The sequence below is a fragment of the Chanos chanos genome, chromosome 1, assembly GCF_902362185.1.
Source record: "Chanos chanos chromosome 1, fChaCha1.1, whole genome shotgun sequence".
NCBI classification, from domain to species: domain Eukaryota; kingdom Metazoa; phylum Chordata; class Actinopteri; order Gonorynchiformes; family Chanidae; genus Chanos; species Chanos chanos.
In genome coordinates, this window is record NC_044495.1 from 62,389,482 (window position 1) to 62,401,064 (window position 11,583).

Below are 11,583 nucleotides of genomic sequence, written 5' to 3' on the forward strand. Positions count from 1 at the left end.
CACAAGCACAGTCAACACAGTGTAACCAGACACACAAACTCAGTTAACACAGAGTAACCAGAAACACAAACTCAGTCAACACAATGTAACCAGACACAGACACTGAGCCACACAAACAGTATGGTTACACTGGAGAGAGAAAAAGAGCCTTTTACCTGAGCTGGGAAGCCATTCACATGTCTGTTAAACCTCTTCCACAGGCCAGTGTAGAGTGCCCACACGTAGTGCAGTGTGAAGAAAAAGGAGGCCATGTATAAAGTCTGTGAGAGAGAAGAAGAGCAAGTCCCACAGTCACCCCGGTGAAACTCTGAAAGCGCGTGGTGCGATGTCGTTAGTCTGACAGATGGCAGGTCATGTGATGTGGTGTACACTGACAGTTTCACACCGGGTCTATGACAAATGCAGCAGATGTCATAGCCTCTGTGATTATAAACCATTCCCATGTCCCCACAGGTCAGCTGGAGGCTGAGTGGTCTAATGTAGAAAAAGTGGCTACACTGCCATGCCATTGGCTCTGACCGTCCACACACACGCTCCTGTAAATGCCACTGAACAAACTGCTGAACAGCATTCCAAGGGAATTTCTGCATTTCTCTCCTGTGACTGGTCTTTCTACAACAGACAAACTCCATGACACAGCAAAAAAACAGCCACCACGCTCAGGTACTTTTTTAACCGTCACTGTTACACAACACTGACACACAGACGACTCAAAGCTCAACTCTCCGTCTGACAGTCAGGGGAACGCCGCCACCCACGGCCCCCACCCCCAACACACACACACGCACACACACAGACACACACACACACAGACACGCACACACACAGACACACACACACACACACACGCACGCACACACACAGACACACACACACGCACACACACACACACTCACACACACGCACGCACACACACATGCACGCACACACACACGCACACACGCACACACACACACACGCACACACGCACACACACACGCACACACGCACGCACACACGCACACACGCACACACACGTACACACACGCACGCACGCACGCACGCACACACGCACGCACGCACGCACACACACACACGCACACACACACACAAATGCCAAGTCTAAATATGAGCAAAAAATGCACTTATTTAAGTTGTCACTTATTTAAGTGTCATATTAGTGATACAGGTGACACTGGTTACAAATGTGTTAGAAACGTTAGTGACAAATGTGATATCTGCTATAAGCATGTTATTAGTGATTAATGGGATACTGGTTTTAAACATGACGTGAATAATAAACCAGATACTGGTTTTAAATGTGACGTGAATAATAAACCAGATACTGGTTTTAAATGGGATGTGAGTGATAGATGTGATACTGGTTTTAAATGGGATGTGAGTGATAGATGTGATACTGGTTTAAATGGGATGTGAGTGATAGATGTGATACTGGTTTTAAATGGGATGTGAGTGATAGATGTGATACTGGTTTTAAATGGGATGTGAGTGATAGATGTGATACTGGTTTTAAATGGGATGTGAGTGATAGATGTGATACTGGTTTAAATGGGATGTGAGTGATAGATGTGATACTGGTTTAAATGGGATGTGAGTGATAGATGTGATACTGGTTTAAATGGGATGTGAGTGATAGATGTGATACTGGTTTAAATGGGATGTGAGTGATAGATGTGATACTGGTTTAAATGGGATGTGAGTGATAGATGTGATACTGGTTTAAATGGGATGTGAGTGATAGATGTGATACTGGTTTAAATGGGATGTGAGTGATAGATGTGATACTGGTTTAAATGGCATGTGAGTGATAGATGTGATACTGGTTTAAATGGGATGTGAGTGATAGATGTGATACTGGTTTAAATGGGATGTGAGTGATAGATGTGATACTGGTTTAAATGGGATGTGAGTGATAGATGTGATACTGGTTTAAATGGGATGTGAGTGGAATGCACAGTGAGCTGCTGCAGCACTCTTGTTCACCTGAGGCAGTTGTACCTGAGATCATGTGTTAGTCATGTGCCTGAACACGTCTGCTCCATAACACGTTACTGCATGCACACGCATTCACAGGGTGAGGGTTCAGCACCCTCACAAACAGCACGTTATATAACACAGAGAGTAAAACCATGTCCCTTGCTCAGACAACTGTTTACTGCTGAAAAGAGGCTGAACCAGTTACCGCCTGGGCAAACAACCAGTGCAGAAATGTGAGAGGACAAAGCTGATTTATCCAGTAGCATTCTGTGTCTAGTAATGCTCTGACTGTGTGAAGCATTCTGGCATCAGTCTGTATTCAACAGCAGAGGAAATCAGTCCTGTACTGCGGAGCAGTATGTGTCTGTGTGTCTAGTGTATGTGTGTGTGTGTCTAGTGTATGTGTGTGTGTGTCTAGTGTATGTGTGTGTGTGTCTAGTGTATGTGTGTGTGTGTCTAGTGTATGTGTGTGTCTAGTGTATGTGTGTGTCTAGTGTATGTGTGTGTGTGTCTAGTGTATGTGTGTGTCTCTAGTATATGCGTGTGTGTCTAGTATATGTCTGTGTCTAGTATATGTGTGTGTGTCTAGTATATGCGTGTGTGTTTAGCATATGTCTGTGTCTAGTATATGCGTGTGTGTCCAGTATACGTGTGTGTGTCTAGTATATGTCTGTGTCTAGTATATGCGTGTGTGTTTAGTATATGTGTGTGTTTAGTATATCTGTGCGTCTAGTATATGTCTGTGTCTAGTATATGCGTGTGTGTTTAGTATATGTGTGTGTTTAGTATATCTGTGCGTCTAGTATATGTCTGTGTCTAGTATATGCGTGTGTGTTTAGTATATGTCTGTGTCTAGTATATGTCTATGGTGACTGGATCACTGTTCAGCTGAATCCAATCTTCAGACTGGACCTGTCATCTAAAGCAACTTCACTGGACTCAAAACTGTGGAGAACTGCTGGAGAGAAGGCCTAAAAGTGACAGGGTCACTACATACAGGCTGTTCTGAGATCAGCTTTTGACTCCACCTCCCTGGGCCAGCGTTACAGAGAGGCTCCGCCTCCCTGGGCCAGACCACAGAGGGAATTCCAGGCGAGTGTGGACACGGGACCCAAATGCCTGAATGTTCTGAATCCCTGGTGTCTGCTCTGCCCATCCACGTGCATGTGTTCTGCCCAGAATGGGGTCAGAACTTTGTTTTCCTTTGGAACGTAAAATGGACCAGATTTACTGCTCCACTTGCTGAAAAGATGACCCAGATTCTGACTCGTAAAAATGATTTTTGGAGAGTTACTGCTCTTTTGGTTTGGATCGTTACTGGAGAGAATTTGGTAAATAAAGATGGACTAAAAGATTGCTGGGCTGTTAGCACTAGCTATGCAAAATCACAGGTCTGATATCAGTTCTAGCACTCTTCTAACACCCACAGTATTGATTTGAGATTCAGGTTGGTGGTTTACAAACTGAGATAAGCTCAGAGCAGGCATTTGCCTTTATGCTGATCATTTTCAGCCATGCAATCATAAAACTGAGCAGGAATGGAAACACCTATCCCTGCAGAACGCAGATTCCAGCCAAACATCGCTCCAGTGGACCGCCCAGTTTTCCTGCGCTGAGCCACGGGAAGAAAGCTCTGGAAAAGCAGCAGCAGAAAACAGAGCAGCTCTGAGCGTTTACGAAACCATGAGCGCTCTCCCACATGCTCGTCTGAATCACTGCTTCTGCACGAAACCCTTCTCACAAACCAGAGACAGCTGTGGAGATCCCCAGTGCCAACATGCAAGGGCACACACTGGAACTAGAACTCAGGCCACGAGGAATGAAAAACAACGCCTGCCAATCACAGCCTCTGACCTAGATCACACTATCCGATGCTATCAAATACAACCACACTGACACAGACAAGGGCTGTGTGCTACCCAACTTAACACACTCACACTGAACACACAGGACAGCGTGCAACTGGGGAAGAATGAAAAACAATGACTGGTTCATTGATTCACTAACAAAAACATGACAAGACCAATCAAGCATGAAGGGGGGAGATCAATCAGTCAGTCATATTTATGAAAATATTACAACGGTACAAAGTGAACACAGAGACTAATGAATATCCTACAAATTCTCTATATCTCCCTAATGCTGAGTGTGTATGTGTGTTTGAGTGTCTCTGACTCTGTGTTATGTGTGGCTGACACAAGTCTTAAATCTCACCTGTTCTACATTGTGTAGGTTATAACAGACACCGTGGGTGCTACAGCTCTTTAAGAACAGAACTGATCCAGTCAGCCAACACACAGCCAGCAGCAAATCTGTGACGCTCAACAAGAAGAGAGGCCACACCTGGGCGAGAGAGATTGAGAGAGAGAGATAACATGAGGACATGTGAAAGTGAAAGGACAGACCACAGGACAGCTTAGTCTTTCATTCTTTGATTTTCAGATTATTTTGAGAGTCTATGAGCTCAGAACTGTGGCTAAAACCAAATACGTCTGTTTGAATGAGGATGCACTAGATGGAATACAGATCAAACCCAACCCTTCCATTACTAAGTTGTAAGACAAACAGCATTTGGGACAAAATATTAAAATATGTAAGAAAATATTTTTTCTTACCTCAGATGACCGTACAACTCTTTGAAAAACGGCAAAAACGATGATGGACCCGGAGCCCAAAATACTGAAATGAAAGAAAAAAAAATTATTCATGCAGTCTAGGCTGCCGGGAAGTCTATGAGGAAGTCACTGAACATAGAAAAGTTTGCTCGTGGCGCGTGCAGGCATCGTTTACCTCAGTACGGCCATCACCACCTGGATGTACCCTACGGCTTCGTACACCTGCACACAGAGAAACCGCGCTTCAGACAAATTTCACAGTTCAAATGCTTCAATTCCGATTCTTTCACTGAAATGTTTTGTTACTTCTACATACTACTGAGACCAAATCTGCAGTCATACTCCTCCGCCTTTTCTCCGAATAGACAATGAAACATTCGCAGTAAAAAGACAATATTTTCTGCACGAAAAAAAAACCCGCCTACGGCATTAGGCGTGAGACGATGTGAGGAGGTACTCACCGAGCTGAGATCCTCAGTGTGAGCACTAGTGTTTCTTTGGCTGTTGTTTGAAAATAAAGCGTCCATTGTGAACAATAGGTAAATATGGCTAAAGCGCAAAAACACAGGAATCTACGTTATAATTATAACCTTTAAACTTTTGAAAAGAGTGAAAATAACGATTGAAGTATACTTTTCGCATTCAACGTGCGCTCTAACTAGCCACCTTACTATAATCGCGTTTGCATTCCAAGAAGTTTGGGGACTAACAGATACACGCGCTATATAAATACTGTCAGGTCGCTCCACCCTCTTTCATCCGGAAAGAAAAAAATGGCTGGGGGAATTCTCGCGCCTGGAATTAAAGTACAGTAACTGTGATTTTGTGTTGAGGGACGTGGGAATACTATGCAAAAGCACAGATTTAAAAGGAGTCGCTGCTGGGTTTTCCAGTTCAGATTCAGAATTAGAGCCTTGATTATTTATTTCTACAGACCTGATATACTGACAGATGTTTAACGATGTTATCAATTTTTTCTCAGGTGGGTGCTGACTGAGAGCTGAGCTCTGAATGTGATCCGAATGCCCACGGAGTCTTTACGCGCGACTTTACGCCACTCATACATACGGCATAAAGCAGTTAATATTTAGATCTAGCGCGCGCGCGCGTGTGTTGGGCAGAGGTATCACACTGGTGAGTAGAGGCTGTAGAGGCAGTTCCTGTAAATGACTGACCTATATATTCACACAGGTGTGCACGTGAGAGTTGTGCCCTTCCCTGGGTGTGTGTATAAACATGTAGGCTACATGTCTGTGTGTGTGGTCCTGTATGTGTGTGTGTGTGCGTGTGTGTGAGAGAGAGAGTGAGTGAGATATAATACAGACACTTCTAGCGACCGCTATCTGCCAGTCTGGTGATGGTGGCAGATTTCCAGGGAGTGTCTGTCTTTATCAGTGAAACACACAAGCTTTGATACACTCACTTACACACCCATGCACAAACACAGCAAGTCACTGTCCTCCCAGATCAGAGGGCGAGAAAATGCTTTCCTGGATCCCTCTCTGATCTCTGATCAGCCATAAAAAAAACCCTGAAACATGACTGTGATGCACCTCATTATCTTTATGAAAGACAATTTGCAATGTGGCATTAAGCAGACGCTTTTAACCAAAGCAACTTACAATAAATGCATCGAACAGATCACTTTACCCCATAAACAAACATCACAATAAGACTGTACGTTAATTACCCTCAGTATCAGGTTCCTGGAATTCTGTGACAATAAACGATAAATAAAACAAACAACACCTGCAACATAGGGACCAGGTTAGTATTTTTTTTTTAATTTATGGCAACAGAGAGAGAAAACAAGCAAAGCCTGACAGGAAAATTTAGAGACAAGAGATTTAGTGTGGAAGACACACACACACACACACACACTCATTCGCCCAGCCAACAGGCCAAAAGTGACTCCTGATAAATCAGCTGACTGATTCTCCCTGTGCATGAAGAGTTAATTATAGATGAGATAGTTTTTCACTTCTCATTTACCCTCTAGAGTAAATGCAGTTGTGAGAGATGTGAGAGGCAGGAGGGACTGCACCTCTGCTGGAGCTAATGCAACAGCAAACGACTGCAGATGACTCCCACTCACAGAAAAGCAACACTCACAAACCTCCCATGTTTTCTAAGCCCAGTGTGGATTCATGGTACAGGAAAAGCAGAACTAACAGGCACCACTATCAAATGTGAGGTTCTGTTTATCTGAATCCGAGTCATGAATAGCGTGAATAAACGTGAGAGACTGAGCCCTTCCCCATTACCTTTCTCTGTTTGCCTGAGGTCTTTACTCAGCAGGGTGAGTGTGTGTGTGTGTGTGTGTGTGTGTGTGTGTGTGTGTGTGAGTGTGTTTGTGTGCGTGTGTGTGTGTGTGTGTGTTTGCCTCGCTTCTCGGCAGGATGTCAGCTGTTATCCACCCCGCGTCGGCAGGGATTAGCGCTGATGTGATTGGGGACAATAGACTAGAGAGTGAGGAGGCCCCGGGGCCCCTCCTCACACTCATTTTCATCATTTAAAACCAGGATGAAAATACCTGCTGAGGATTTACTTGATGTTTGTTCAGGGCAATGAAAAAAATGTTTTAAAAACATAGTCTTACTAAAATGTGAGACTAAAATGTCGTGGAAATGTACAGTTTAATTTCTATTCTTGTTTGTCATAACACACGTGTGTCACATAATGCACCTTGTTTTGGACTTTTGTTTTGAAATGTCTTGTGCTCCTGTTCCGTGTGTCTCCGCCCCTCACTTGATTCTGTTTGTTCCATTTATTAACCTCGTTTTACCCCTGTTAATTTCCTCCAATCGTGTTCCCCCAGTTTAGTTCTCCTTTTGTATTTAAGTCCTTGTGTTTGACCTGTCCTTTGTCTATCGTTATTTGTGGTCGTTTGAAGACACTGTTTGGCTGCACCGTTTGCATCTAGTTTTGGTTCCTGTTTGCACCTGTTTATTTCCCTGCTTTTGTAAGTAAAGTCCTCCTTTTTTGTTACCACCATCACTGTGTCTTGCGTTTGGGTCCAGCTCCACTGCACGCCTGACGACCTGTGACAGACGTTTCAAACACAAAAATGCAACAAAGATGGCGACTGTAAACGGAGGCAAATGAGCAGCTGACTTGTCTGATTTAGTGTCGGTGGACTCGTTTGATTTAGTGTCAGTGGACTTGTCTGATTTAGTGTCAGTGGGCTTGTCTGATTTAGTGTCAGTGGACTCGTTTGATTTCGTGTCAGTGGATTTGTTTGATTTCGTGTCAGTGGATTTGTTTGATTTAGTGTCAGTGGACTCGTTTGATTTAGTGTCAGTGGACTTGTCTGATTTAGTGTCAGTGGACTCGTTTGATTTCGTGTCAGTGGACTCGTTTGATTTCGTGTCAGTGGACTCGTTTGATTTAGTGTCAGTGGACTTGTCTGATTTCGTGTCAGTGGGCTTGTTTGATTTAGTGTCAGTGGACTTGTCTGATTTAGTGTCAGTGGACTTGTCTGATTTCGTGTCAGTGGGCTTGTTTGATTTAGTGTCAGGCTTATAAAGAAACGTTTGACTATATGCATCACTGCCACCTCGTCTTTCTGAAAATGAAATTAAAATGAGATGAAAGCAGAAAAAAGATCAAAGTGAAGACTAACACAGAGCTCAAAAAGAAGCTTTTTTATTATGAAATTAAATGAGATTTTTAGTCATTTTTGTTTACTCTAAAGTTGATTATGTAATCATACAGCAACACTGACTGTGTGTATGTATGTGTGTGTGAATATGGGTCCAGATTATTATTCCATAATTTGCAGTCCCACTGTTCAGGTGGCTTGGCGTGTGTGTGTGTGTGTGTGTGTGTGTGGGGGGGGGGGCTCAGAGAAACCCTGGAGAGGGGGTGGAGTGTGAGTGTGGGAAAGGGGCTGAGAGGACAGAGGTGAAGATATGAGGGAACCCCCCCCCAACACACACACACAGATATGAGGCCAATCTCCCACCCTGTCAGCCACGGCACCAAGACAGAGAAATAAAGGACTGTCTTACCCCTGAGAGAATCACTTTACAACAGAGAGATGGACAGGCAGGCAGACAGACAGAGAGAGAGACGGAGAGAGAGGACTGCCTTCGCTAACAGAGAATATCACTTTACACCAGAGAGATGGACAGGCAGACAGACAGAGAGAGAGGGAGACAGAGAGAGAGGACTGCCTTCACTAACAGAGAATATCACTTTACAACAGAGAGATGGACAGGCAGGCAGATGGACAGACAGACAGACAGAGACAGAGAGAGAGAGGACTGCCCTCACTAAGAGAGAGAATCACTTTAAACCAGAGAGATGGACAGGCAGACAGACAGACAGAGACAGAGAAAGAGAGGACTGCCTTCATTAAGAGAGAGAATCACTTTACACCAGAGAGACACAGACAGTTAAGAACCTCAGGGCCATGATGGACAGTGACTCTACATTTGTAACCTACATGAGCAGCAGGAACAGCCGTCTTCCCTCTCTGCAGTGTAATCAAGATCAGGAGCATGTTGCCCTTGTATGACACAGAGAGGTAGGTTGATGAATTTATAACATCTAGATTAGATTACTGTAATGCACTATTGGCTGGATGCCCTGTCATGCATATAAACAAGCTTCACCCGGTTCAGAATGCTGCGGCTAGGGGTTCTTACAAGAACCAGGAAGTGTGAATGTATTACTCCAATAGTATCCCATCTACACTGGTTACCGGTTAGGTTTTATATTGATTATAAAATTCAGCTGCTAATATATAACGCTCTTAATGTCCCCTTTTAATGCGCTTGTCATCTCCCGCCTGGACTACTGCTGCGTTCTGCTGGCTGGCTTACCGACCTGCGCCATCAGGCCACTCCAGCTCGTGCAGAACGCTGCTGCACGCCTGGTCTTCAACCTCCCTAAGCACTCTCATGTCACTCCACTGCTTACTGCGCTCCACTGACTTCCGGTAGCTGCCCGCATCCAGTTCAAGACACTGGTGCTGGCCTACCAGGCAACAAGAGGCTCCGCCCCATCATACCTTCAGTCCCTAATAACTCCGTATACCCCTACTAGAACCCTCCGCTCTACAACCTCTGGTCAACTGACGGTCCCCTCACTTTGGGAACCCAGCAGCCGCTCCTCCCGACCACGCCTCTTCTCCGCCATTGCCCCTCGGTGGTGGAGCGACCTCCCTCATGCAGTTAGGACTGCGGAAACCCTCACCATCTTCTGCAAGAAACTGAAAACCCACCTCTTCAGAACCCACCTATCCCCCAATGCCTAACCTCCTTTCCTTTTAACCCCCCCCCCCCACCCCCCCCCCCAGAAAAACAAACAAACAAAAAAACCAAACCTTTTCTTGTATCTATGTTTGTCAATGAATTCCAGGGGCGCAATACGAAGGAGTAAATTGACGCTCAGTCTTATTGCGATGTCTGCTTATGAGGTATTAGGAATCCGACCGATGCACTGATTGTAAGTCGCTTTGGCTAAAAGCGTCTGCCAAATGCTAAATTGTAAATTGTAATGTCCCCCATTAATAAGCCTCCCCCATACCTAGGGGACCTCTTAAAAACTCACAATTCCACGCTGCCCTCTTAGATCACGGAATGCAAACCTGATTAGCCCGCCTAGAATGACAAACTCTACAGCTGGTGTCAGGTCCTTCTCCGACATGGCTCCTAAACTGTGGAACAACCTTCAAACCAATGTCTGGGATTCTGACACACCCTCTCAGTTTAAGTCTAGACTGAGGTGGCCATGCACCTCACTGCTTCCACCCCCTCTCTCTCTCTCTCTCTCTTCCTGGTTTAACGCTCCATTCATCTGGGGGTGCTGGAGCGCTAACGCTGCACTCCAGTCAGAATCAAAATCATTCTAAAACATCTCAGAGAACTCTACCGCTTCAGTTCACTTAACAATCTTGTTCTTTCTTTTCTTTTCATCTTCTCCTCTCTGCCCCAGCATTGGAGTCTCCATTCTGCTCCCAGCACGAGGCCTATAGACACCTGTCCCTCCTGCCCAGACCTCCTGCAAGCCCCTATTCTGAGCCACTGGCCCACCTGTGATGCTGACTCAACCTGACTGTGGAACCAAGACCAACGTATCCTTTAATGCCACATCATAATCTCAGTTTTAACTATAGTAAAGCCAATCACTCTCAGCCATTATACAGTTTGTCTTAAGGACAAACTTATTCATATGCACACTGGTGATCAAATTAATCTATATCTGATATCACCTACAACTCATAGAACCTCTACACATTAACTCGTTTAAACTGTAAACAAATCCTATAATAATTTCATAGACCATTGAATATGTTTACCCTGGACTCATTTATACTGTAAATGTCTCTATTCTATGCGCTGGCCAGAGGAGGATGGACTTCCCCTGTTGGGTCTTAGTACCTCCTTGTTCACTTCACTGGGGAGTTTTTCCTTGCTTCTGTCGCCTCGGGCTTGCTCACTGAAGGTTTAGGCACTGATCTCTGTAAAGCCGCTTTAAGACAATATTTGATTTGATTTGATTAAAGGACTGCCTTAACCCAGAGAGGGAGAGAGAATCACTTAACACCGGAGTGAGAGAGAAGTAGACAGAGAGAGAAATAGACAGAGAGAGAAATAGATTGAGAGACAGAGAGAGAAATAGACAGAGACAGAGAGAGAGAGAATCACTTTATACTTCATACTCACCCTTCTGTTCATTATCCTTTCAGAACTCCGTGTGGAATTCCCCAAACTCCTGATTTGGACTTTCCACTGAGCCACACACTCGTTTTGGAATATTTGAGCTTGGCCACGCCCTCTGTACCTGATCTCTACCCACAGACACTCGGCACAGTCCCAATAAGTGAAAGCAGGAAGCAGCCTTCCCTTCAGACCTGAGGTTTCACTTGTGGCTTGGAAGGCGTGTTACAACACTCTGGATCTTCTGTTAAAAAGTCAGAAAAATCCCAGGAGGTTTCATACACTCTGTGCAGTGTGTAGATTCCATATTCTACGTATATTTTCTA

General features: G+C 44.7%; 1 protein-coding gene across 1 annotated transcript in view; it reads right to left on the reverse strand.

Annotated features, from left to right (window-relative positions):
• tmem116 (transmembrane protein 116) overlaps nucleotides 1-5,136 on the reverse strand; it is a 10,818-nt gene extending 5,682 nt beyond the window's left edge. The window contains exons 1-5 of the mRNA XM_030778982.1: nucleotides 5,054-5,136; nucleotides 4,768-4,814; nucleotides 4,593-4,656; nucleotides 4,192-4,320; nucleotides 156-260 (exon numbers count right to left, since the gene is read on the reverse strand). Coding sequence (XP_030634842.1) covers nucleotides 156-260; nucleotides 4,192-4,320; nucleotides 4,593-4,656; nucleotides 4,768-4,814; nucleotides 5,054-5,119 — 411 coding nt within the window. The 5' untranslated portion in view covers nucleotides 5,120-5,136. The remainder of the gene's footprint in view (nucleotides 1-155; nucleotides 261-4,191; nucleotides 4,321-4,592; nucleotides 4,657-4,767; nucleotides 4,815-5,053) is intronic.
• Between the last annotated feature and the right edge of the window lie 6,447 nt (nucleotides 5,137-11,583).